This window comes from Neovison vison, chromosome 8 (assembly GCF_020171115.1).
Source record: "Neovison vison isolate M4711 chromosome 8, ASM_NN_V1, whole genome shotgun sequence".
Classification (NCBI taxonomy): Eukaryota; Metazoa; Chordata; class Mammalia; order Carnivora; family Mustelidae; genus Neogale; species Neogale vison.
The window spans coordinates 94,867,354-94,893,082 of record NC_058098.1 but is presented as its reverse complement, the minus strand read 5'-3'; the positions used below and the strand labels follow the sequence as shown (position 1 = coordinate 94,893,082).

General features: G+C 53.5%; 3 protein-coding genes across 11 annotated transcripts in view; 2 read left to right on the top strand and 1 right to left on the bottom strand.

Annotated features, from left to right (window-relative positions):
* The first annotated feature begins 264 nt into the window (after positions 1-264).
* On the top strand, positions 265-15,645 carry RTKN (rhotekin). 8 transcript variants are annotated; one of them, XM_044261453.1, is made up of 13 exons: positions 1,713-1,835; positions 2,194-2,610; positions 9,134-9,333; positions 11,072-11,133; positions 11,261-11,314; positions 11,413-11,530; positions 11,731-11,940; positions 12,640-12,734; positions 12,837-12,943; positions 13,178-13,306; positions 13,940-14,108; positions 14,263-14,367; positions 14,951-15,368. In XM_044261453.1, exons 2-13 carry the CDS (start codon positions 2,539-2,541, stop codon positions 15,283-15,285), a joined length of 1,656 nt encoding a protein of 551 aa, XP_044117388.1. In that variant the 5' UTR covers positions 1,713-1,835; positions 2,194-2,538; the 3' UTR covers positions 15,286-15,368. The 8 variants fall into 8 exon arrangements, with proteins under 8 accessions (XP_044117394.1, XP_044117391.1, XP_044117392.1 ...); XM_044261459.1 differs by lacking the exons at positions 1,713-1,835; positions 2,194-2,610; positions 14,951-15,368 and adding exons at positions 265-477; positions 14,764-14,939; XM_044261456.1 differs by lacking the exons at positions 1,713-1,835; positions 2,194-2,610 and adding an exon at positions 270-477 and having other exon boundaries at positions 15,214-15,645.
* A 116-nt stretch (positions 15,646-15,761) lies between these two features.
* WDR54 (WD repeat domain 54) overlaps positions 15,762-25,729 on the bottom strand; it is a 29,465-nt gene continuing 19,497 nt past the window's right edge. The window contains exons 1-10 of one of the 2 annotated variants that reach the window (XM_044261449.1): positions 19,438-19,517; positions 18,835-19,112; positions 18,604-18,666; positions 18,114-18,180; positions 17,968-18,021; positions 17,511-17,638; positions 16,536-16,636; positions 16,299-16,461; positions 16,038-16,112; positions 15,762-15,948 (exon numbers count right to left, since the gene is read on the bottom strand). In XM_044261449.1, coding sequence (XP_044117384.1) covers positions 15,817-15,948; positions 16,038-16,112; positions 16,299-16,461; positions 16,536-16,636; positions 17,511-17,638; positions 17,968-18,021; positions 18,114-18,180; positions 18,604-18,666; positions 18,835-19,056 — 1,005 coding nt within the window. In that variant the 5' untranslated portion in view covers positions 19,057-19,112; positions 19,438-19,517 and the 3' untranslated portion in view covers positions 15,762-15,816. Of the gene's footprint in view, positions 15,949-16,037; positions 16,113-16,298; positions 16,462-16,535; positions 16,637-17,510; positions 17,639-17,967; positions 18,022-18,113; positions 18,181-18,603; positions 18,667-18,834; positions 19,113-19,437; positions 19,518-25,729 lie in introns of those variants that run through there. The other variant, XM_044261448.1, reaches the window with a different exon arrangement.
* C8H2orf81 (chromosome 8 C2orf81 homolog) lies at positions 19,605-25,682 on the top strand. Its single transcript, XM_044261447.1, has 4 exons — positions 19,605-19,718; positions 23,514-23,744; positions 23,840-24,061; positions 24,213-25,682. The coding sequence occupies exons 1-4, from the start codon at positions 19,701-19,703 to the stop codon at positions 25,617-25,619; spliced, it is 1,878 nt and encodes a 625-aa protein (XP_044117382.1). The 5' UTR covers positions 19,605-19,700; the 3' UTR covers positions 25,620-25,682.

Here is a 25,729-nt window from a genome sequence, read left to right as displayed (position 1 = left end):
GCTGGGCGGGGCTTCCCTGGGCCCGCCCCTTGCCCAGGTGAGGCGCTGGAGCCTGAGGCGCAACCGGATGGTGCGCCCCCGCAGTGCTCGAGAGGTGTAGGGTGCCTGGCTGTCGGGTTGTCGGGCCAGGCCTGCTTGACGCCCCAGGACTGGCCGGGCCGGCCGGGCCTCTGGCGGGGGTGGAGGAGGGTGCCGCGCCCTGCCCGGCCCAGGTGTCGTCTCCGGGGGCGGAGTTTGGGAACCGGGCCGCGAGAGCTTCCCGGCCGCACGGGCCAGCGGGCGTCGAGAGACAGCGGCGGACGAGACCAGGCGCAGCCAGGCGGCTCTGGGAACGCACACTGTAGGTAAAGGCGTGAGGCAATCAGCATGTTCTCGCGAAACCACCGGAGCCGGGTCACCGTGGCCAGGGGCTCCGCCCTGGAGATGGAGTTCAAACGCGGCCGCTTCCGACTTAGCCTCTTCAGCGACCCGCCCGAGGTGAGACCCACGTCCCTGCCTTCCTTACCCTTCCCCTTCCCCGGGTCCCGTGGCCCTGCTTGCCCGGGCTCCTCGCCCCAGCCCGCGCCGAGGGGCGGAGATGCTGCGGTGCAGGTACAAACCCGTTGTTGTTGACTTCCCAAGAGAGGCGCGGACCGTCTGAAAGCTCATCGGACCCCTCTCAGAAAGCTTAGACGCTCTGACCAGTTGGGATGACTTGCCTCTGTCTGGAAAAACTCCGGGTTGGCTTCAGTGTAAGGGTCCGCAGACTCGATTCCCAAAATATGCCTGGACCCGGCCTCTCCCGGGCATCTCCCCGCCCCACCCCGCCCCGGCAAAGGGCGGTGGGCAGGTAGGCGGGCCCTAGACCCCTCGGACTCCGCTGCGGCGGCGCCCGCTTCTTCCCCGGCCTCCAGCCCCATCTCACAACCTGTCTCAGCCGCCTGGGATAGCCTTCATCATCAACTGGGCTCCTAGGCCACGTCTGACCACTTCGTTGAAGCCCTCCCCAGCTGCTTCTCTGTGCCCCTGAAGGGCTGCGGGGGGGCGGCGGAGAGAGAGAGAGAGTGAATGTGTGTGTGTGTGTGTGTGTGTAGGGGGGTATCCCTTTTAACGATTTGGGTTATTTACCACACCAAAACTTTGTAGTCCCGCCTCCAGTCTGACAGGTCCTCCCCTGGCCCACCGCTCTACCCCTCCACCGGGTCCGAGCCCTACCTGTTACTCCTGGTAGAGACTCGGGAGTTGCTGAAAGGTCTGGGACTAAGAGGGCCAGTAGCGACAGCAGAGAGGCTGTCCCTGAGGTCAGCTCTCCTACCCTGCTGGGCCTGGAAAGGGTTAAGTGAGGGGGCCTCCCTCCCGCCCCCTCTCCCCCGGGCCAGGATTCCAGGCCTGGCTTCTGCCCTTTCCCCCCTAGCCTGCCCAGAACAAAGGCCCTTTCACATCCATGTCCCGTGTCCCAGGCCTTTTCTGACTCAGAAGCTTGAGGACCTGGGGAGAGGGGCTCAGTCGGGACTCTTACCAGCAACCGGGTGCTGGGCCAGCGTGGGGGAGGGAGAGGCGAGGCCCAGGGACCAGGAGGAGGGGCCTGTGGGCTGGGGCCGCCCCCGGGACAAATCGGGCCTACGGGGCCAGTGCCGAGGAGCCGGGGCGGAGTCGCAGGGCCCGCCGGCCGCCGAGGGGACTCCGTGGGCCCGGGTTGGGGGGGTGGGGAGGTGGCAGAGCTGCAGCTGGCTGGGAATCGGGGCTGGTTTCCTGTCTGGAAGGGAAGGGGCCCGCAGAGGGGAGCGGGGGCAGCAGCAGACAGGCACACCCCAGCCTTTCTCCCTCCCACACCTCCCTTCTGCTGGAAAAGCGAGGTAATTGTGAGCCCAGGGTGGGGCGGGCTGGATCAAGGCCCCAAGTTGGAAGAGGTGGCTCTGGGGGTTGGGCCGCATTTACCCCTTTGTCCCGCTCCCTGGGATCACTCTCCCCACAAGTCCTCAGCTCCATCCTCTTCTTTCTGAGAGTGAGAACCCCACTCTGAAAGCTGCGACCTCCTGCCAAACCCCACAAGTCCATAAAACCTGCCTGAGGCGGCCCCGCCCTGCCCCCTTCCAGCTGTGCCTGCCCCTCACGCCCTCCCGGCACACAGATTCTCTGTCCACCCGGCCAGGGATGTGGGCGGGGGCTGGGGAGGGGCCAGAGTCGGAATGAAAGGGCCTTTTTCTTCCACAGCTGGGAGAACAGCTGCCACCAAAGCAAGACTGGACACTCTGTGCCTAGAGACCCCTCTGCAGCTGGTCTCCCTTCCTGGGACCCTGCTCATTCTCACCTCGCTTTCCTCCCCTCCCATGCCTGGCTCCCACCAGGGCCCTGGAACAGTGGTAGGCAAGGAAGGTTTGTCCCAGCAGCCCGAGGGGTGTGAAAGGAGCGCAGAGGGACAGGGGCAGCCTCTGCCCTCCGCCCACTCTTTCAAGACCAGGGGAGCAGCGGGAGGAGGAATTGTGGAGCAGCGTGGAAACTGCCCAGCACCCCCCCTCTGGAGGGGTCCACAGGGGAAGGGACACTGGGGGCACAGAGATGCAGGACAGATTGCACATCCTGGAGGACCTGAATATGCTCTACATTCGGCAGATGGCGCTCAGCTTGGAGGTAACGCCCCCGCCCCCAGGACTCCTCTGCGTGCAACCCAGCATGGGTTTGTGCCCTGCGGGTCCCTGCAGGGGCTGAGGAGGGAGGGGGGCACTGCTCCAAGTGGGGAGAGGGACAGGTGGTTCTGTGTGCCTTGCTTGTTAAGTGCCAACCAGCATTATGTTGGCAAAAGGGCCTTCACACCTATTTCTGAAAGCTCTGGGGGTGGGGGTGGATTGTGTTTTGGGCCCCAGGGGTCCTTTTAGGTGTGGGAAGAAGAGAAGACTTCAGGGTAAGAGAGGTTTGCAGGAAGGATGTGGCCTTGCTGGAGAAGGGAAGGCGACTCTGACAGGATATAAGGATCTGATGGCCTTAGAGGTGGCAGGGAGCTGTTTATTCATTTATTTATTCTTAAACACTTTTATTGAACACCGCCTATATGCCGAGCTCCTTGTTGACCATGGGATACCTCAGTGAACCATTCAACTGGGAGAATACAATAAACGTGTAAACACAGAAATCATCCCCCCAGTGACATGATGATAAAAACAGGGGTGTAACACCCATCAGGTGGGGAAGGCAGCATTCAGCGTGGAGGTCAGAGCAGGCCTCTGTGATGAGATCATGAGCTGAGACCAGAAAGATATGAAGATACGTGGAGACTAGAGGAAGAGCTTTCCAGCTGGAGGGCATAGCAAGGGCAGAGGCTCTTAGATGAGGTTGTGCTCCAGTTCCAGTGTGGCTGGAACACAGGAGTTGAGGCTGAGATCATGGACAGACACCAGATTAAGGCCTTACACAAGGCCTTTTACTCTAGGTGCGATGTTGGTCCACCCAAGGGTTTTAAGCAGGGGAACAACTCATCTAATGTTTTGTTTTGTTTTGTTTTGTTTTTAAAGATTTTTATTGATTTATTTGATAGAGATCACAAGTAGGCAGAGAGACAGGCAGAGAGAGAGGAAGGGAAGCAGGCTCCCGGCTGAGCAGAGAGCCTGATGTCCATCCCAGGATCCTGAGATCATGACCTGAGCTGAAGGCAGAGGCTTTAACCCACTGAGCCACCCAGGCGCCCCTCATCTAATGTTTTAAAATAAGGGCTTCTGTGGCGAATAGGCTAGGCAGGCATGGAGGGAGGGAGAGAGGAGAGTTGACAAGAGAGGTAGCAGAAGACCACCAGATAGGAAGTTGTTATGGCTTTAGGGGAGTGAACCTGGTGCTGTGGTTGGAAGTGCTCATGATAGAGACAGAGAAGGGGGTGGATTTCGATGACGGTGGTGGATCTGATGGGGCTTGTTGGTGGATGGGCCTTAAGAACTGAACATGGATTTGCCTCATGGCAAAGAAGGAGCTCTGGAATGATTCTCAGGTGTGCCCAAGCTGGGTGGTGTGGCCATTTACTGAGATAGGGGAGGTAAAGGAGGCTGTGGAAGTGACTGCCTGGACAAGGCAGGAGTTTGCTGCTGAGGAAGGTCAGAGGAGGGACTGTAAAGAGTCTAGATCAGGAGTGGAAATTTATTGCCAGTGCACCCCTCTGCCCTGGTGCCCACGCCCTGCACCATAGCAGACACTGCTGGTCAGTCACGGCACTCTTGACCAGCAAGCCCAGACGTGGACTCGCGATTTTTCTCAGCATGTCCCTGGCACAAAGTGTGCAGGTTGTTTCCCTTACAAGGGCACCAGCCAGAGGCAGGAGTCCCAGCCTGGTTTAGGGCTATATCAGGAGGGGACACCTTTATCTAACTTGTTTGCCTAGAGAGAGTTACCTTTTTTCTAATATGCAGAAAGGTGCTCAGTGAGCCCACTGGGACTCTGCTACTACCTATTGTCCTGTAGTAGCACATGGGGTGAAACCTATTCCTCTGCGCTGTCTGCATTACTAGTTACATGTGGCTACTTGAATGTATAATTTAGTTAATTAAAGTGAAATAAACAATTTCTTGGTTGCTCTAGCCATTTCAAGATGGCTGTGGAACATTTCCATCGCTGCCGGAGATGTAATTGAATAGAGCTGGTCTAGGTATTAAAATGTTTAAATTCAGCATCTTCTCTACTCCCCTGTGCACACCACTCCCCTTCCCCATGTAATTTTTCTTCATGGGAGGCCTGTCCGAGTTCTGGAACAGAGGATGGGGCTTAGATTTCATTTTGGCCACCTCTCCTACCTCCGCTAGGGTACAGGCTGAGGATGCTGTGTTCCTTCTCCATCAAACTCAGCAGTCCCCCCTCTGCCCAGTCCCCACTCAAGAAAGAGAGATCCACTGATACTTCAGAGATTGGCCAGAGAGGTAGATAGCCGTGGCAGAATAAATCCAAGAACTTTCTGGAGGAAGCGACTTAAACTGCAAGTAAAGTGAAGATGGGAGTGAGAGAAAGGTCGTTCTTAAATATGTGCTGGTCCAAAGTAGTGATTAGACTTTCTCACTTAATTCTCAAACAGTACTATGAAGGAGGTGGGGCACTCTCCAGTTTATAGTCTCCAGAGGCTAAGTTCTCACAGCTAGTCAAATTCCCAAGCCAGGATTTGGATTTAGCCCCAGTGGAGATTCTGAAGGGAACAGAGGTGATGAGAAGCAGAGCAGTAAGTCAGGGACTGAAAAGAACAGGAGGGGGGGTGGCAGGAAAAGACATCCATGAGGGCCTAATGTGTGCTGGGCTTCTGCCCATGACTCATCCTCCTTCAGCCCCTTGGGCCTTGACCCAAGTCCTGCTGACATCCAACTCTGGGCTCTTTCCCAGGAGAGTAGTGAAAACACTGCCTACATCTGGAGAAAGGGGTGTGTGAGTGGGGAGGGGGGACAAGAAGCTATCCCTGGACTGGCAAGATGGGGACAAAGCATAGGGATCTAGAAACAGTGCCAGGATTCCAGAGATGCTCTGCCCAAAGGGTGGGAGCCAGAATTTCTGGGACCCTATCCTCCCTGAAGCTGTGGGAGAGTGGGTCTGGGGCCAGAGTGGGGTGGGAGGTGGTAGCAGAGGTGTTGGGCTCATCCAGGCTGAGCCCAGAGACTTTTCCACTGCTCCAGTTTTTCCAATTTACACACTCCCCTCCCTCTCCTGTGCTCCTGGGCAAGGGGTCACCTTGGAGGGCAAACCACAAAGCAGGAGGAGCCTCTGGGCCTCCTGCAGCTCTAGCGGCACCAAGGCCAAAGCCCTATCCAGGGCGACGGGGGGAGCTCCGGGAGCAATGTTGCACACGACTGCGTCTCAGGGTTCTGCTGCCCGGAGCCTAGCCCCGCCAGGCGCAGGGAGGAACCGCCTGCGCCCGGGAGCCCCTCGACCTGCTCTCGCGGCAGTTGGGAGCTGATGTCACCAGCGCCCTGAGCGCCACGGCAGGCGGGCGGGGGCACTTGCAACTTGCAACTCCCCAGACCCAGCGCACTGCCAGCATTGGTGCCTCGAGCGCAATGGACAGGGCTAGGGAAGGATCCGTGAGTGCTGGGGCCCGGGTAAAGAGACTAGCCGGGAGAGGGCTTGAGCACGCTTCTCTGTCCCCTCCCTCCCCCCTTCTCTCATCGTTTCCTGGTGTTTGTGGGTGAAGCTGGAAGTAGAATGGGATGGGGGTTGGCAAGCAGGAAAGCTTAGCAGAGGTGGGGCCCTGGTGCAGACAGACAGAGGGGCGGGGGGAGTGGGGCGGCAGGAGCTGTGTAGTCTGGGAGGGCTTCCTGGTGGAGGGGGCATTGGGACCTGGTTGGCCTACTTCTGAAGGGTCAGGAAGAGGGGGTGATGAAAGTCAGGCCCAGTCCAGTGGTGGCCCAGGAAATAAATTGTGAAGGAGGAGTGTGCAGAGAGGCTGGACAAGGCTTTTGAAAGCAGTAATCTAGGGTGTTCAGATCTTGGAGACTTGAATGCTGGAGACACAGGGGACAGAATCAAGTGCACAGTGTGAGAGCTGATGTGAGGGTGAAGACAGGTTTTGGGTGATCACTTTCATTCACCCCCCTCTTCCTATCTGAAGCCTTCCCCATCACCTCAGCCAGAAGCAAACAGGGCTGTCTCCCATGAGTGTGTTTATGCCATGACATGGCACTTACGAGGCAGCCATTAGTGTCTGCATCTCTCACTGCCCATCTGGACTTTAAATGTGGGCCCTCGGACAGCATAGGGATGCTCCAGGGTTTGTTGGGTGAATGCTACTTCTGCCAAAGTAGCATTTAAAGAAACCATCCTCACCATTCATCCACACTATGCGCTGGGCACTGTGCTAAATGCTTTACATTCCTGGCTTACTGAATCCTCACAGTTCTAGCATGTGCGACTACTTCCAACCCATTTTATAGATGGAGAAACCAAGTCTTAGGGAGGTGGAGTAAATTTTAAGTAAGTTTCTTCTCAGCTTCTCAAGACTGGCAGGACTGACTCAGACCCAGATTTGTTTTATGTCAAACTGGTGCTCTCGCCCTTCGCTCTCTGCCAAAACCTCCAGGGCTCTTTCTGAGTAAATGTTCCTTAGAACCCTGGTGCCTGTCTCAGTGCCTAAACACTACCCCCCATCCTTATTCACAGCTGTGAATAACACCTGTTTTGCCCCTCACTCCTGATCTCCTGCCCCACCTGCCTCCCCATCCCCAGTCCTTGCCTCTCTCCTCAACTTCCCAAGCTGAGAGGGACAGCAGGTGGCAGAGCCCCTCATCTGGAGCGTGTACAGGGTTCTGTGAAGTATGGGTGAACGCTGTAGGGGGTATGCTCCTGCACAGATCCCTTGCCAACTAGATGTTCCCCATCACTTGAGTCTTCAGGGTAACCCAGGAGGGTCTTTACTATCTTGTCCATTTTCTTTAGTTGATGGTTCTTGGCCCTGGCTACACCTCAGAACCATTTGGGGAATTTCCAAAAAAACACACCCACTAAATTCTTAGAGATTCTTATTCTGCAAGTCTGAAGTAGAGCCTGGTAGTATGTGTGTGTGTGTGTGTGTGTGTGTGTGTGCGCGCGCGCGCGCGCGTGTGCATGCCTATGTTTAACTGAAAGGATTTAATTTTTTTTTAAAGGTAACACAAGGGGTGCCTGAAGGGCTGAATTGGTTAACTGTCCCGCTCTTGATTCTGGCTCAGGTCATGATCTCAGGGTAATGAGATCAAGCCCCACATCCGGCTCCCGACTGGGTGTGAGCCTGCTGAGATTCTCTCTCCATCTCTGGGGGAAAAAAAAAAAGGTAACACAATTTCCAGTAGCACAGAAGTAAAGAAATATATATTTTAAAGTAGTATAAATCTGTTTTCCATTCCTGGCACCCAGGCCTACAGTGTCTGTTTTATGCATATATATATATATATATGAAGTGAGAAGAGAGTATCACAGCATGCTACCACTTGTATAACTTACTTACTTACTTACTTACTTACTTACTTACTTACTTACTTACTTACTTACTTACTTACTTACTTATTTATTTATTTATTTATTTATTTATTTATTTATTTATTTATTTATTTATTTATTTATTTATTTATTTATTTATTTATTTATTTATTTATTTATTTATTTATTTATTTATTTATTTATTTATTTATTTATTTATTTATTTATTTATTTATTTATTTATTTATTTATTTATTTATTTATTTATTTATTTATTTATTTATTTATTTATTTATTTATTTATTTATGGAGCCGGGTGAGAGAGAAAGAGAACCTGTGCAACTGTGCAAGCATAAGCAGGAGGAATGATGGGGAGAATCCCAAAGCAGACTCCTTGCTGAGCACAGAGCCTGACCCAGGGTTCAATCTCAGAACATGAGATCATGACCTGAGCCAGAATCAAGAGTCAGATGCTTTTCACCGACTGAGCCCCCCTGCACCCCCTCACTTCATACATTTTGAAGAGTATTTTATATCTTTTATATCTGCATATATATGTCTACCTAAATCTTTGATGTCTGTAGTATTCCATATTCCACAGGAATGCTGTGACTTATTTAACCAATGTCTGAGTGAAGGACTTTTTTTTTTTTTTTTTTTTTTTTTTTGAGATTTATTTCTGAGAGAGAAACACATCGAGATAGGGAACACAAGCAGGGGCAGTGGGAGAGGGAGAAGCAGGCTTCCTGCTGAGCAAGGAGCCCGAAGTGGGGCTCGATCCTAGGACTCTGGGATCATGATCTGAACTGAAGGCAGAAGCTTCAGGGACTGAGCCAGTCAGGTGCCCATGAGTGAAGGACTTTTAATCTTGGTGTTTTAAAACAGTGTTGCAATGAGTGTGGCTTTGCTTACATGTGTAACTATATTTGTAGTTAAACTATTTGTAGATAAACTCCTACTAGATATTGAATAGCTGGATCAGAGGATATGTGAATTTCTAGTTTTCATAGATTTTTCCAAATTGTGCTCAAAACAAGCCAGTGGAATTTATGCTCCTACCATCAAATGCATAAGGACATCTGTATTTTTACAAAGCTTCTCTGGTTATTATTGGTCAGGTGAGGCTGAGTTGCCTGAAACATGTTTCTTAGTTTCTTCTGGTGCACATCCTGCTTTGGGTCTGGAGCATGCTTCAGCCTGTCCCCAACTGACATTTCTGTCTCATCCTTTCCCCCACTCTGTCTAGGACACAGAGTTGCAGAGAAAGCTGGACCATGAGATCCGGATGAGAGAAGGGGCCTGCAAGCTGCTGGCAGCCTGCTCCCAAAGAGAACAGGCTCTAGAGGCCACCAAGAGCCTGCTGGTGTGCAACAGCCGCATCCTGAGCTACATGGGCGAGCTGCAGCGGCGGAAGGAGGCGCAGGTGCTGAGGAAGACTGGCCGGCGGTGAGCACAGGGTAGTGGCCCAGGGTGTGTGTGTTTGGGCTGTGGGTCACCCTGAGGATGACGTCCCCACGAAGCCTTGTCAGAGCCTGGGAGACCCCTTGGTGTTTTCTCACCATAATGTGCTGCCCAAAGGTGCACTGTTGAGTAGCTCAGGCTGGGCTCAGGAAAGCAGTGTATCTGGTGAAAGGCTGGCGGGCTGAGAGCTGAGAATGTAAATGCGCTTCTTGCCTAAATGCTGCTGGTGGTCTGAGGGGGCGGGCTGGGTGGCTTCTGGAAAGCTAACTTCCCCGAAGTCAGTTCACTGGGTGGCCAGCTGACCACAGATTGACAAGAGTGTACCTGAGGTTCACCAGCACAAGCACTGCTTGAAAAAGGGAATAATAAAACAGTGTTTAAGGGAACGCTTCCCCGTTCACATAAATTAGATGTATTTTAAAAGGGGTCAGCTTCCAGATGTGAAACGCCAGCTGCACTGACAGTTCGCGCTGGCGGTCTGACAAAGCTGCAGCCGGATGGCTGAGGTGATGCTCGGCTACAACTAAATGTTGGAGAAAATACCTGGCAAGTTTATCATTCTGAGAACTGGCCACTTGGGTAAACTGATGATTTGGAAAACTGGCTGCTGGCAAAATAAGGCTGCTTGACCCCACAAGGCTGAGTGTGGAGAAAGTGCCAGCTGCTCACTGGCGTGACACCCATCCCAGCTCTGCTGTGAAGGCTGCCACAAGAAGGGGTCACCAGGAGCCCTCCAGAGCCCATCCATGAAGCCCCCAGGGGAAGGCAGATAACCAGCTCTGTGGCTTCTCCACAAAGCTAACGGGCAAGCAGATGGGGTCGGGGGGCAGTTCCTAATGTGAATTTGAGGTCTCCTGAGAGGCAGCCCTCAACAGGCTCTGCCCTGCCCAAGTCCCACCCAGCCTAGGCAGTGTGGGGTGAAGTACACCCCAGATCGCTGACAACTAAATACTTTGCCCTCACTCAGTGGCACACCGTTTAGCTTAAGGCCTTACTAAATCGCTAATGACATTAGTGACCTTCTGAATTGGGTGGCTGAACTGGCTTTCCACCTGAGGAGAGACACAAACTCAGAGAGTGCTGCTGATGGGTGGGGGGAGAAAGGCCAGGTGTCTGGGCCACTGCACTGGGGGCCGAGGAACTTGGGGTACTGGGAAGGCTAAGCCTACCTAGGGATGGTAGAGGAGAAATCAAAGCTGAGGAGGAGGGAAGAGAGAGGTTTGTGGCAAATGGAACACAGATGTTCTTCACTTGTGTTCTTGATTTTCCAACCACCCCAGTACTGTCCTATATCGAAGAAGTGATAAGATGGTAAAGCACAGCCTCCCCGATTGTTAAAAAGAAAGCCTGCAAATTCCTTCAGGTCTGGGGTTTAGTGGAGATGAGCCCTTGAAAAGGAGTCTCTCTGCAGGCACCTGTTCCCTCAAGCCTTACTTGTGCCTGGCAGGGGTCTGGGGGAGATGGTCAGAGAGGGTGCTTGGAGGGGGAGGAGCCTGGAGCTTGTACTGCCTATGAGCTAATGTGCCTCTGGTATCTCCAGGCCTGGTGAACCCCTGGGTTCAAGTGACAGCTCAAACAGTCCCTCAGTGCCCTGTCAGTCTGGCTGGGGACCTGGAGGCTAGGCCCTGGGCTGGAGGCATCTTAGAGCCCTTGAGAACCACAACGGGGTTGAGGGGAAAGTAATGTCTAGAGGCCAGCCCAGGATGCTGTGATTTGCCCACAGGCCTTCAGATAGTGGGCCACCTGCTGAGCGCTCCCCTTGCCGAGGCCGCGTCTGCATCTCTGGTAAGAAACACAGCTCTTCCCCATCACTGCCCACCCCACCCCGGCCCCCTAGCTGCTGGCGTTCCTTGCCCAACCACATGATCTCCTGCCCTGTCTCAACATCCCTTCCTGCTCCTCTGCTCCTCAGACCTCCGGATTCCACTCATGTGGAAGGACACAGAATATTTCAAGAACAAAGGCGGTGAGTTCCACACATGCTGGGACAAACTGAGGGAGTGACCTGAGGTTGGAGGCTCTCGTGGGGGCACCGTGCTTACTAGTTTGGGCCTCTGTCCCCAGACCTGCACCGCTGGGCTGTGTTCCTGCTGCTGCAGCTAGGGGAACACATTCAGGACACAGAGATGATCCTGGTGGACAGGACCCTCACAGACATCTCCTTTCAGAACAACGTGCTCTTGTGAGTGCCTTGTCCCTGGGGGCTCCCTCATTTCTCCAGTCTCCTCCAGTCCTTGGATGGAGTTGCAGGGGAGGAAGGAAGATGGGCCTCACCTGGACAGCTGTCCTGTACTCGAACCACGTCATCCTCCACCCCCCCCCCTCCTGCCTCCCTGAACTTCCCCAGGACCAGCCTTCTCTCTTCCGCCCACCCTCCTATAGCACCGAGGCAGGGCCAGATTTTGAACTACGACTGGAGCTGTACGGAGCCTGCTTGGAAGAGGAGGGGGCCCTGGCTGGAGCCCCCAAGAGGCTTGCCACCAAACTCAGCAGCTCCCTAGGCCGCTCCTCTGGGAGGCGTGTCCGGGCGTCACTGGAGAGTGCGTCGGGTTCGGGGAGCGGTCCCATTCTGCTCCCCACCCCAGCTGTGGGGTAAGGCCCTACATGCCCCCACTGCCCTCAGCTGCATATATCCTGGCCTCCGGTGGCCTCTGAGCTGTGTCGAGCATGCAAACCTATTCTGTGCCACTGCCACAGCATGCAGGCCTACATGAATGAGTGGCAGCCACTTGGCTGGGAGATACCCTAGCCTGTGCCCTGGAGCCAGGCCCAAGTCAACCAAGAGGACCAGTAGGAATGTGGGTAGAGCTGTTTGGGGGGCTTGAATTTTTTGCAGCAGTAAATGCATATTATGTGGATAGGACAGAGTGCCCTGGTTGGCACGAAGTAGCCTGGGTCCCGTGGGGTTGCCTGCTGGTGCCTGGAAGCACCCAGAGACACTGGGTCTCTGAGCAGCAGTTGGAGAAGCTCTAGGGCAGTGACTTTGCTACCTTTGGAGACAGACAGGAAGTCAAATTCCAGCTCTACCACCTACCAGCTGTGAATTATGGGCAAATTTCTTAACTTCTCTAAGCCTCAGGCTCTCTCATCTATTCGCGAAACAATGCCACCAACCTCCCAAGGCTGTCGTGGGAATACAGTGGGATAACATACGTAAAGCACAGGAAGCACAGGACGTGGCACTTAGCAGGAGCTCGGGAAATATCCTTACCCCTGTGGGGGAGGCCAGCTAGTTTTCCTGCAGTCTAGGAGGCCTGGTGCCAGGCTGAGGCCCACTTCTCTGTTGTGTAGTGGTCCTCGTTATCACCTCTTGGCTCACACCACGCTCACCTTGGCAGCAGTGCAGGATGGGTTCCGCACACACGACCTCACCCTCGCTAGCCATGGTGAGTCTGTTGTGGAGGGAGGGGATGCTGGACAGTGAGAAGAGGGGCTGTGGGATGGTCCCTTTCGTTCACCACCCTTACCCTAAACTTCCTATCCCCCAGAGGAGAACCCCGCCTGGCTTCCCCTCTATGGTAGCGTGTGTTGCCGCCTGGTGGCTCAGCCTCTCTGCATGACTCAGCCTACCGCCAGTGGTACCCTCAGGGTGCAGGTGAGGGGCCCTGAGGCGGAGAAGGGAACCTGGAGAAGGCAAAGGACAGCTGGATCATCTAGGCACCGAAGGACTACTGGAAAGTCAAGATCTGGGTGGAGGAAGGAGGGTTATAGCAAGAAGACAGGAGGATCAGACACGAGGGTGGGCAGAAAGGAACAGACTCCGTGGGGGAATGGGAAGAAGGGTGTTGGGGGTGTGATTCCCCCAGGAAACCTTGAGTCATTTGTGCAGCAAGCTGGGGAGCTGCAGGACTGGGCGCGAGTGCATGGAGTCCTGAAAGGCACAAGCCTCTTCTGTTACCGGCAACCCGAAGACGCAGACACTGGGGAAGAGCCGTTGTTTACTATTGCCATCAACAAGGTGATGGGTCCCTTGGTGGTAAAGCTACCAGGTGCCAGGGCCCAGGAGTGTCTCCTTCAGGTCCCAGGAGGGTGGGTGCAGAGAGATGAAGTCAGGCCTGCTGTTCCTAACAGTGCCACACCCAGCTTCAGGGCCAGGAGTGTTCTCACCGGGGTCACTGGAAAAGGCTCTTCTCACTAGCATTAGCCCGTCAAGTCCCAGAGGGTCCCACGGCCAGTTTAGGATTTTCATTCTCTTTCTGCCTTTTTTCTCAAATTCCATTCTGCATTTTCTTCCCCCTTTCCTGGCTTTGACTCTCAACCCAAGTCCAATGACCCCTCTTAATTTCCAAGTCCTTTTACTAGCTTTCCTGACGACTTTTATTAAAGTACTGAGGAATATTAGGCCTCAGCATTCCTGCTCGCCTCTGTGCCTCCCTCAATCCCGTCTCTGTCTGCTCCTCTTTCCTGACTGAGGACTCTCTATCTCATCCCCAGTCCTTTCCTGCTGTTCCTTCCTGCTCTGCTCAATAGGAGGCAGATGAGAGACCCAACCAGCTCTTCCTTCTAAGGCAGGGATGAGCAAGCCTGCCTGGTATCTGTGACCACTGACTTCTGTGACCAAGGTGAAGAAGACCCCTTCCTTCTCCTGCAGGAGACTCGAGTCCGGGCAGGGGAGCTGGACCAGGCTGCAGGCCGGCCCTTGACCCTGAGCATCAGTAACCGGTATGGGGAGGATGAGGTGACACACACCCTTCAGACAGAGAGCCGAGGAGCCCTGCATAGCTGGATGGAGGCTTTGTGGCAGCTTTTCTTTGACATGAGTAAGAGGAGGGGGCTGGTTTGAACCTTTGGGTGGGCTGGGGTTTATCAAAGGGCTCTATGTCCAGAAAGTGTGGAAGGGAATGTAGCGGGGGAGGGGACGGCCTGGCCCTCTCAGTCTTCCTCCTCCCACCCTAGTCATTGCTCTCCCTTCAGGCCAGTGGAAGCAGTGCTGTGATGAAATCATGAAGATTGAAACCCCTGCTCCCCGGAAACCACCCCAAGTACTGGCCAAGCAGGGGTCCTTGTACCATGAGATGGGTGAGTGAAAGTACACTCTGGGAACCTGACGGCAGGTGGGGTTGGGGGCTTCAAGGCAGCCCAGATAATGGGAACAGAGAAAGCAACAGGCTGAGGCAGAGCTCTGGGGACCCAAGGCCCTCTCGGTCCTGTTGTATGTTTCTCTTCTCCAGCTCTTCTTAGAGCCATCTCCACCAAAGTTACAAACCAACCCCCAAAGAGCCGGATTCATTTTATGGATTTCTTTCCTAATTTCTTCTTCTCTGTTTCCCTTTCTGCATGCGGATTCCTGTCTCTTCCTGTGACCCTTCACTTGCTTGGCACTGCTTTCATTTTCCTCCTCTTTTCTTGATTTTTTTTTCACCCACTTCTGCCCACCCTCTCATCTCCATCCCCCCTGCACCCTGTATCCCATAGTCTTATCAGAGCCCATGGCTCCAGGGGGCCCAGGTGAGGGGCTTCTCCTGCAGGATAACACAATCTCAGCTGAGATCCGGGCTTTGCTTTCCTCCTATTACAGTGACAGGTGATGGTCAGGGCTGGGTAGGCCTGGGGCCTAAGTTCTGACTGGCCCCCTTCCCTCAACCCCTTCCTGGTGTCACAGCTATTGAGCCGCTGGATGACATCGCAGCGGTGACAGACATCCTGGCCCAGCGGGAGGGCACAAGGCTGGAGACACCCCCACCCTGGCTAGCAATGTTTACAGAACAGCCTGCCCTGCCTAACCCCTGCTCACCTGCCTTAGTGGCCCCAGCCCCAGCTCGGACCCACCCCATGCCCTGGGGGCGACCCCGAACATTCTCCCTGGATGCCATCCCCCCAGACCACTCCCCTGGGGCTTCCCGCTCCGTTGCCCCTCTCCCCCAGCAGCGATCCCCAAGATCCAGAGGCCTCTTCAGCAAAGGCCCACCCCGCACTTGGCTCCAGTCACCAGTCTGAGAGAGAAAGGTGCTGGCCGCAGGATCTGGCCAGAGGAAGAGACAACCTACAAGCAGCTGGGCTCCGGGTGCGGCGCTGTCGGCAGCAGGTTGGCCAGTTTGGCCTCCCCTTCCTCTGCTGGACTGGGGGTAGGCTGGGGGGCGGGAGCAGAAGCTCCTCCTCAGCTGTGCTTGCCAAGGTGTTGAGGGGCTCCTTCCTGGGACTGCCTTGGACCCCCCAAACCCTTCCTGGGAGAAAACTGGAACCAATCCTGCCCTACCTCCCTGCACTAACCAGCTTTAAGGATGGCACTGAAGAGCCTTGGGAGGGAGCGCACCTCCCTGTGACTCTCATATCAACCATTAAAGTTATTTAACGGCAGCCCTCACCTGGTTCTTGAGGATAGGTTGCCTCTCCGCTTGTTCTGGAACTGCCCCCTCCCCTCATCCCTGGAGCTTAGATGACCGGTCTGTGATACTGAGTAATCAGACAAGGGCTGGGTGGAGGGTTACTTTATAAATACCACAAGGAGAAAGGAGGGCTGCTCTTCTCTCACACGCTGCTGAATCTCAGGATCTCAGCAAGGTCATAGCCAGTCACAGCAAAGGAGCTGCCTGAGGGGTCACAGAATCGGGCACCGCACACCTGGGTGTCAGGCACACACTCACCATGACAGTGTTCCACCTGGGGGAGAAGAGGGCTGCTCAGGGCCTGCTGCCTCATGTGTGGACCCCCCCTTTCCCCCCCCTTTCCACTCCTCCCACAACACATACCTCAGTGTGGCCACTCTCTGGGCTTCTGCTCAGCTTCCAGATGTGTACAAAGGTGTCCTCGGCTGCAGAGAGAAGCTATAAAACCAAAGGTGGGAGGATGAGGGGGCATTAGCAGGTGCTGAGGGGACGAGTATAGGCTGGAATGCCTGGCCCAGGCACCCAGGGAGAGGGCTCCACTGAGAAGCAGACAAGCCTGTGGAGTTCCTCTCAATGTCCCAGCACCAGGAGCATAGGTACGTAGGGATGGAGGAGGAGACTGACCTTGCCCACCTCGGGAGCCAGGTCCAGGGCACAGATGGCCCGGGCGTGGGCGCTGATCTGGACATGCAGAGTTCCTGTACTGGCCTCATATAGACGCACTTGTCCATCCCCATAGCCTGCTGCTACTGTCCCGTGCCACAGCTGCACAGAAGGGCATGGGACCCTGCAAGGGTGATAAACCACTTTAATTTCCTCTGATCCCTCAGGAAGGCATCCACCCCCTTCCGCCTCACCTACCCAAATCCTGGAATTTGGGTCACTAATTTGAATTTGGGCCCTGACCGCCAGACACACAGCAAGCCTGAGTTATCTGCCGTCACCACGTCAGCCACGCAGTCCTGAGAAGAAAAGCAGGATCAGTCCTTCCCTTCCTCTCCTGCTGGGTCCTATATACAGGGCAGGAGGGGAAGGGAGGCAGCATCTGCATCTTTGCCTCTCCAGGGAAAGGGCAATATGGGGAGCCCTTATCGGCTGGATGCGGGGTTCCCTCGGGATGCATAAAGTGCCTCCCTTGCATTCCTTAGAATCTCACTCCCCAGACCTGACAAATCACGAGTGAGGAGTGGGGTATATAACTGCCCTCACTGGATGGATGAGGAAGCTGAGGCCACAGTGTTGTGATCTGGAAGTCCTGCAGTAAGCCAGTCACAGTCATGAATAGAGTCCAGGGCCCTGGGAAGTCCCCAACCCCAGGCAACCAACATAGACCCTGGGCCCAGCCCTGGATCGGGTGCAATGGGGATATGATGAGAACATACATACCCTGTTCTCAAGAGGTCTGTAATCCAATTAGGGAGACAAGAGTTGTCTTTGAGGCTAGTACCAATTCAGGGCTCAGCCAAGGGAGATCAGTGGGAGCAGGAATAGGGGGATGGCTTCCTGGAGAGAGGAGCACTGGAATTGGGCAGGACTTGGCAAGTCCAGAAAAGGAAGCTGCACACGTCAGAGTTGGAAAGTATCTTAGATACTATCTGTCCCAACTCCTCAGTTCACACCAGTACTGAAAAGTGTTCGTGAGCTATTAAATGCCACATAAATGGAAAATCAGATTTTATCACTGGACTTGAGGTTGCTGAAGCCTGGGAAAGCAGCAATTTGCCCAAAGTGATCCAGCTGCTTAGCAGTGGAGTCGATTCTTAAACCCAGGTCTGCCGCCTGCCGAAGTGGGAAGGCTCCCAGGCTCACTGGAATAAGTAGGGGGAATCTACTCACCTGTCCCTGGGCAGGCTCCGTCGCAATGTCTGTGACTGATGTCTGGTGCCCAGCCAGCTCTTCACTTAGTACAATGTTGGGACCCTTGGCTGGGATATCAAACACCAATACCCGGCCCGACCACGTTCCTGCAGAACCAGTGCCCCACTGATGGCTTCCTGATCCCCCCGAGTCTTCAACCACCACACATAGCACTCCCTCCAGCCCAGAAACCTCTGTAGCAAACCCACCACTCACTGCTCCAATAGCTCCGCTCCTCCGTTGACTACCATTACTCTATCCTATCCTGCCCCTCTGAAGCCTGCCATGGTTTTCCACAGTCTCTATAAGAGCCCCCTTCACTCCCACACTTCCCTCTAACCTTCAAAAATTCCCTCAAACCTTCAGCATCATCCCGGCCAAAGCCCACACCCTTATGCCGTAGCATCCCCCAATGCCCTGACTTTGGCCCCCTCACCCACACAGATGAAGCGGCCACTGGAAGCAATTCCTCGGGCAAACACAGCCTGTACTGAGTATGAAAGGGGAAAACTATTAGAAATAGCACCTCTGCCGGCCCCACCAAACACTCCCTACCCCCACCCCACTCAGTCCTGCAGGTACCTGGAGATGCATCTCCAGAGTCCAGCGCGTGCCAATAGACCATGACAGAGCCATCTGACTCATACATCTGGAAAACAAGAGCAAGGATGGGGGCACATCCAGCTGACTTTTGCAGAGCTATGCTGAGTAGTTCACATACAGGTTAGTCTTACAGTCTCACTCCCCTGAGCTGACAAACCATGTGTGAGAAGCAGGTATATAAACCCTTGAAACAACTGTGGGAAGCAGGCACTACTTTTATTTCCATCTCAGGACACTGAGGCTCTGAGAAGTTAATTAAATTGCCTGAGGTCATGCACCTAGTAAAGGGGCAGGTATAGGAGATAGCACTTGGGAACTGGAAAAGATGAAAGGAATGAAGATGAGAAATATGAATGAGCTAAACATGTAAAAGGTTTGTAAGTGTTTAGAGGAAAGTGGGGAAGTATTTATGGGTCTGGGGGAAGAGTTGAAAAGACTGTAGTGGGGGAGGATAGGAAGCTCTTCTTACCTGTATTCCTCTATGTGAGGTGAGTACCAGCAACACTCGGAAGGGGAGGACACACCAATGGACCTATAGGAAAATGGCCCAGAGTAGGAAGAAGTGGTGAGACTGGAGGACAGGAGGTCTCCAAAGAGTGGAAAATCAAAGGGTTAGGGAAGGCCTATTCCTGAGGCTTGGAAAGAAAGGACAGAGATGAGGACTGGGTTCAGCAACACCACTCTCAATTCAATGCCTCACCTGGGTGATAAGTGGAGGGCTCACTCCGGCTCCCTCCTTAGCGTGGAGCTGGCGCTGAGCCAAGGGCACACCCTCAGGAGCAGCGCTGAGAAGCTGGGCGCTGGGTCCATGGACTACCCCAAAATGTGTGAGGTTGCGGGAGGGCACCTGCAGCACACTGAGGTTATTGCACAGGGGTGCAGCCGAACCTCGAAGGGGAATCGGGCGCTCCCGGCGGAACATCCTAGCGGAGACAGGCCCGAATCACAGGCGCGCAGGAAACACGACAGTGGTGATTCCTGCGGGAGGAATGGAGGGTGCTGTCGTGAGGCACTGAAGGAGACCACTGAGGTCAGAATGTGATGGGGAACCCGAGGACTGCAACAGGGGAGTCCGGCGTAGGGAGGTCTTGTGGAGCAGGAAAGGGGAGCCCCAGAGCTGAGTCAATGGAGCGATGGGGGAATCCCAGAGGAGGAACGGTGATGGCACAGGACCTGGTGGCCGCAAGCGCCCGACCGAAGGCAGATGAGGCAGGGTAGCCCCCAGGCCCTTCTTCTCTCAGCTGGCTCCCCGAACCCCCCAGCCCGGGCCAGAAGTCACACCCACAGTCCCAGGGTCGCTTGCCTGACTCGGGGAATCGATCGGTCCCTCCGAACCCGCCGCCACCATAGAGACGACGCAAGCGCGCACGGCCATTGGGCGGAGCCGAGCAACCCAAACGTGCGGAGCGCGGCGCGGTTGCCAGGGCAACCGTGGGCGGGGCGAGCCTCTTTCCTCTAGGTCTGGCGCTAGGTGCAGGGCGCGGTTGCTTGGGAGACAGTTAGACGGAGGTGGCAGCGTCAAGGAAGGGAAGCCGAAGCAGCGGGGCTGGAGCGACAGCCGCGGCAATGGCTCACGAAGGCTCGGTGAGCTTCAGCTCAGCTGGGGGTGGGCCAGAGTCCGGACTGGCATTTAAGGTCGGCGTGGGGAACCGTGGGTCCGCCCCACGCCAGCCGCCGCCAGCCCACCATGCGGGCGTACATGGCGACCAAGGAAGCCACGTCGGTTTGGGGCAGAAAATCTGTACCTGCACCACGCACACAAACACGCTTTGTCACACTCGGAACCTGAGGGGAAAAGTCAAATGTATGGTTCAGTGCCCAAGAACAGGAACTGACTTTGGAAGCAGCTAAGACATGTAATAAGTCTCTTACACTGAGGCACCCATTCAAATGGATAAGCCAGAATTGGTCGGGCACTGGGGAGAGGTATTTCTAAATAAACTCCCTTTCAAGGATTTTAGGAGGAAGGAATGGGTTAAACAACAGCTCTGAGGCTGCATTTGAAAGTCAAGTTGTTTAAAAGCCAAGACTTAAAAAAAAAAAAAAAAGATTTATTTTCATTTGAGAGCGAGAGAGCCCACGAGAGACAGGGAGTTGTGGAGGGGCAGAAGGAGAGGTAGAGAGAAAATCTCAAGCGGACGCCCCGCTGACTGGGAGCTCCATGCAGGGGCTTGATCTCACCACTGTGAGATCATGACCAGAGCCAAAATCAAGAGTGGAGGCTTAACCTACTGAGCCACCCAGGTACCCCCCAAACCAAGAAATTTTTAAATAAAACAGATTTGAGGAGACTTTGTGCAATAATATCTCTGGCCTCTAGAGGCCACATCTAGGTACAGTCACCGTCAGGAGTGGCAGATGAGAGGCTGGGAGGGTAAGTCTAAGGAACTGGCTTGCCTCTCCCAGCCCTACCTGCCTGGACTGGTCTGTGGGCTATTCCCTGGGCTTGCCACCAGGGCTGTTTTCATTAGCAGAGAAAGGAAATGAGGCTTAAGGACTTTGAGTTCAGTGTAATGTTTAGGAAACACCAGATATGGCAGAGAATGAATTTGAGGGGACGCCTCATAGGAGGCAATAAGGTTGGGGTGAGGAGGTCAAGATTGGGAAGATTACCTTTAGAGGTATATTTTGGAAGGAACCAAGTGAAGGGAGACATGTAGGAAAGGAGGAGGCTCCCAAGAATCTTCCTATAAGTTTCCTATGTCCCTAAAATGAATTTATGGAACTAGTCTTTTTCTTTTTATATGATTTTTTTTTTAATTACAAAGGACACAGACTCATTGTAGAGAACTTACAAGATAGAGCACAAGAAAGAAACATATCCACTGTGACACTTTTGATGTTTCCCTTTTCTTTAACATATACTGCTTTATACATCAGAGATGACACTTGGTATGTAATTTTGTATACTGTTTCTTTCATTTATCATTACCTATATAGCAAATTCTTCCTAAAATTATCTTTAATCATTGCATAATATTCCTTAGTATAGAGGGCACACAATTAGCCATATATTCTCTTTTTGTTAGATAGATATTTTCAATATTCTGCTATTATAAATGACAGCAGAGGGTCTATTGGAGGGTCTATTGGAGGATATAATTTTATTTTCATTTCAGGATATGCCTTTGGATGTGTTCATAAAATTGGAATTGATATTTTTGAAGGTTGGACATCTTTTCAAATGTTTATTAGTCATTTACAGTTCCATTTTTGTGTAATGTTTTGTCCTTTGCTTATTATCCTTGGGATCTTATGATTTTATTTTTTATGTGGGTTTTTAATATACTTGGGGATATTTATCCTTTTTCATATTTGTTGCAATTTTTTTTTTATTTTGGAAAGCAGGATAAAGTCAGGCTCTAGAGTCAGACAGACCTACATATGAATTATGACTTCACTACTTCCTTGCTGTGTGATCTGGACAAATTCTGTAAAATGGGGATAAAAATAGTATGTAGTCTAAAAATGTAGGACTTGAGTCAGTGTTTGTAACTGATATGCTTAGGTGCCAGTAAATGGTAACTACTGTCAACTTGTAATTAGGAGTGTCTTAAAAATAAGTACAGGAAGGGATGCCTGGGTGGCTCAGTCATTAAGCATCTGCCTGCTGTCTCTTTCTGTCAAATAGGTGAATAAAATAAAAATTTTTAAAAAGTACAGGATTTTGCCTATATGTATATAACTCTCTAGCTATTTCTTTTTTTTTTTTAAGATTTTATTTATTTATTTGACAGAGATCACAGGTAGGCAGGAGAGGCAGGCAGAGAGAAGAGGAAGCAGGCTCCCTGCCGGGGCAGAGAGCCCGATTTGGGGCTCAATCCCAGGACCCTGGGATTACGACCTGAGCGGAAGGCAGAGGCTTTAACCCACTGAGCCATTACGACCTGAGCCGAAGGCAGAGGCTTTAACCCACTGAGCCACCGAGGAGCCCCTCTCTAGCTATTTCTTTATTATTTCTTTTTTAAAAGATTTTATTTATTTGACACACAGAGAGAGATCACAAGGAGGCAGAGAGGCAGGCAGAGAGAGAGAGGGAAGCAGGCTTCCTGCTGAGCAGAGAGCCTGATGTGAGGCTCAGTCCCAGGACCCTGGGATCATGACCTGAGCTGAAGGCAGAGGCCTAACCCACTGAACCACCCGGCACCCTCTTTATTATTTCTTACATAATTTTAATGCTTTGGCAGTTTTTTCTCACCCAGAGATTATATGACAATTTAATCTATTTTTTCTTACATTTTATTTTTTGCTTATATTTTTGTTTCATTTGTGTGTGTGTGTATGTGTATCCTTTAATCCATTATTTAGAGGAGTGTTGTAAAATGAGCATCTAAGTTGATTTGGGGGAGAGAAGGAGACTAGTGTTCTTTAAACACTAACCATTTATTGACTTATCCTTAATTTTTCTGAACTCTCAAGAACTTTGAACCTTTTGAACCCGTGCCAATAGCAGAGACTGTGGTGTTAGAGCTCTACATAGCCAGGGTGTACTCTGTAATCTCAAGCAAGCGCTGGTTAACTTGTGCCCTTCCAGTTTCTTTGTAAAATGGGTTTAGTGGGCCGTCATGAAAATTAAATTAGAAGGGTTCCTGGGTGGCTCAGATGGTTAAGCATCTGCCTTTGGCTCAAGTCATGATCCCAGGGTCCTGGGATCAAGCCCGCATCCAGCTCCCTGCTTGGCGGGGAGCCTGCCTCTCCCTCTACTGCCCCCCCCCACCCGGTGCTCTCTCACTCAAATAAATAAATAACATTTTTAAAAAAATTTAAAAAATGAAAATTGAATTAGTTAGGCCAGGGGTGCCTGGCTAGATCAGTCAGTTAAGCCTCTTACTCTTGATTTGAGCTGAGGTCATAATCTCAGGGTCCAGAGATCAAGCCCCATGTCCAACTCCCCACTCAGCAGGGAGTCTCCTCCCACGAAGCAGGGATTTTCTCCTTCTGCCCCTCCCCCCCAATAAATAAATAAACTTGTTAATGATTTTATTTATTTATTTGACAGAGAGAGACACAGTGAAAAGGAAACATAAGCAGGGGGAGTGGGAGAGGGAGAAGCAGGCTTCCCACCAAGCAGAGAACCCGACACAGGGCCCAATCCCAGGAACCCAGGATCATGATCCAAGCCAAAGGCATGATCCAAGGCAGACACCCAATGACTGAGCCACACAGGCACCCCTAAATAGATAAATCTTAAAAAAGTAAATTAGCAAGGTCAAATGTCTAAAATAAATTTGACATATAGTAGGCTGTTAGTAAATTACTCCTTTCAAAAGGCTTTTCCTTCCTACTGGACGGCTTGAGAAAGCTTCCTCCCAGTCTATAGCTACTTCTCCATTCCACTTATCTGTTTCCTGCCCTGATTGCCCTGTTCTTTCCTCACAGAGGCAGGAGAGACAGATCCGGGACCGTGGGGTGACCCGATCCAAGGCAGAAAAGACGCGGCCCCCTACGGTGCAGGCGCCACAGGTGGACATCGTGCCTGGGCGGCTCACGGAGGCTGAATGGATGGCACTCATGGCTCTAGAGGAGGGAGAGGATATTGTGGGGGACATCTTGGCTGATCTGCTGGCGCGAGTCATGGACTCTGCCTTCAAAGTCTACTTGACCCAGCAGGTGGGCCTGGATCCAGGTTCTCCAGACCCCTCTCCACCTACACCCACCCATCTGTCCAGCCCACTCTGGGCTGAGATCCTTTCTCATCTCCACAGTGCATTCCATTCACCATTAGCCAGGCCCGGGAGGCCATGCTGCAGATCACCGAGTGGCGCTTCCTGGCCAGGGATGAGGGAGAATCAGCAGTGGCTGAGGACCCCACGTGGGGCGAGGATGAGGAACCGTTGGCATGCACGACAGATGCCTGGGCTCAGGGATCAGTGCCTGTGCTGCGTGCCCCCGCCTCCATGGGCCCAGAGGAGACCTTCCAAGATGAGGTAAGTCCAACCCCCAGCTCCCTCTGATCCTCACACCCCTACCCTAAGCCCCACCGAGCCTCTCTGGACTCCTCTACCCTTAGTTCCTGTCTCCTCTTTCCAAGGTCTCACTACACACCCTCTACCCCCTACTCCCAATGCATTTCCCTAGGACCAAGGGAGCGAGGATCAGATGTCTCTAGGAATACGGTGGATGGGGAGAGGCTCTCAGGAGCAGATGGAATCTTGGGAACATTCTCCAGAGCTGCCAGTCACTCAGGGCCCGCCACCTACCCCAGAGCTGTTTCAGGACATGGGGTCCCAGGGTCCTTTAGAGGACTTGGACGTCCAGGCCAGAGACCACCAGGCCACAGTGGGGCCCTTGAATTCGAGCCGCCAACCGTCAGTGGAGATGGCTCCCAATGGCTGTCCCCGGCCTTCTATGGAGCTGTCCCAGGTAGCCAGCACCCAGGCCTTGACCCAGGAAGCACAGCCCGGGGGCTCCCAGCTCTCGCTGGAGGACCTCTATTGTTGCACGTCCCAGCCGCACGTATCTGGGGACTGGCTGAAGCTCAAGGAGGAGGACGTTCCTCTCATCGAGGAGGATGTGCCCCTCATCGACTCCCGCATGTTGGGGATCGGCCTCTCTGCGGGCGGCCCCACCACGATCGTCCCCTCGGCCTCATTAGAGCCACAGCAGCCTAGGTTGGAGGACCCGCTGCGGAGCCGGCCTCGCTATAGGATGGGTCGCAAGACTGGGGCACGTCTGGACCCCAGGCGCCTGCCACGCCACTGGGTGCGCCCTCTGGCCGAGGTTCTGGTTCCGGACGCCGAGGCACACCCCCTGGAAGCCTACCGTGGGCGCCAGAGGGTCAGGAAGACCAAGACTCCTGAGGCTCCCGCCAGATCCCTAGCGCCCAGGCCTGGTGCCCATGTCTCCCCGACAGTTTTCTTCTCTCTCCCGCCTAGCGTTCATTTCCCTGCCTTGGGCCTGGGCCCCGGCCTCCAATCCCCAACTTTAAGCCTAGGCCTACCGTCACCAGGCTTTGGGTCAAAGTTGCCCTTTCCCAAACCTGGGCTTGGCTTTCTTGCCACTCATCTGGCTTTCCCTGATCTGGCCCGGAGCCCCAGCCCCAAACTGTGGCCTGGTGCCAAGTGGCCCAGTGGCTGGGAGGGGGAGGCTGAGTTGCTGGGTGAGATATGGGCTGGCCGCAGCCGCGTAAATCCACAGGGCCTGGATCCCAGCGACCGGGAGGGTCAGGATCCTCGCAGGGGGCCATATACGGCACCCCGAGTCCTTGAGGCCACGTCCCAGGTGATGTGGAAGCCCATGTTGCTGCCTGACGCAATGAAGCTGGCTCCTGGTGTGAGCATGTGGAACCCAACCACCCAGGTGCTGCTCAGGGCTGCAGTACCCCAGCAGGAGGACAGGGAAAGTGGCACCTCTCTTCCCATTGAGCAGCAGCCCATCCAGACAGGCGCCCCAAATCCTCAGGTGTCCGTGAGACAAATAATGAAGAACCCAAAGCCCAAAGTGTGGTCACTCCTCCCCGAGCACCTACCCTATTCTGGGCCCTGAAACTCAGGTGGTGCATTCCTTCTTTCTGCTTGCCCAATAAACACCTGAGTTGCCTAAAGAGTTGACCTGATGTCTTTGTCAGTTTCTTCCAAGGGCGCTCGCTCAGGAGC

What these genes read in the sequence shown, in the direction of transcription:
- C8H2orf81 (XM_044261447.1), top strand. An exon ending in AAGTCTACTTGACCCAGCAG is followed by an intron (nt 23,745 to 23,839) that starts GTGGGCCTGGAT and finishes TCATCTCCACAG; the next exon opens with TGCATTCCATTCACCATTAG. An exon ending in AGGAGACCTTCCAAGATGAG is followed by an intron (nt 24,062 to 24,212) that starts GTAAGTCCAACC and finishes GCATTTCCCTAG; the next exon opens with GACCAAGGGAGCGAGGATCA.
- RTKN (XM_044261452.1), top strand. Translation starts at nt 367, where the DNA reads ATGTTCTCGCGAAACCACCGGAGCCGGGTCACCGTGGCCAGGGGCTCC. An exon ending in TTTCAGAACAACGTGCTCTT is followed by an intron (nt 11,531 to 11,730) that starts GTGAGTGCCTTG and finishes ACCCTCCTATAG; the next exon opens with CACCGAGGCAGGGCCAGATT. An exon ending in CTCCCCACCCCAGCTGTGGG is followed by an intron (nt 11,941 to 12,639) that starts GTAAGGCCCTAC and finishes TCTGTTGTGTAG; the next exon opens with TGGTCCTCGTTATCACCTCT.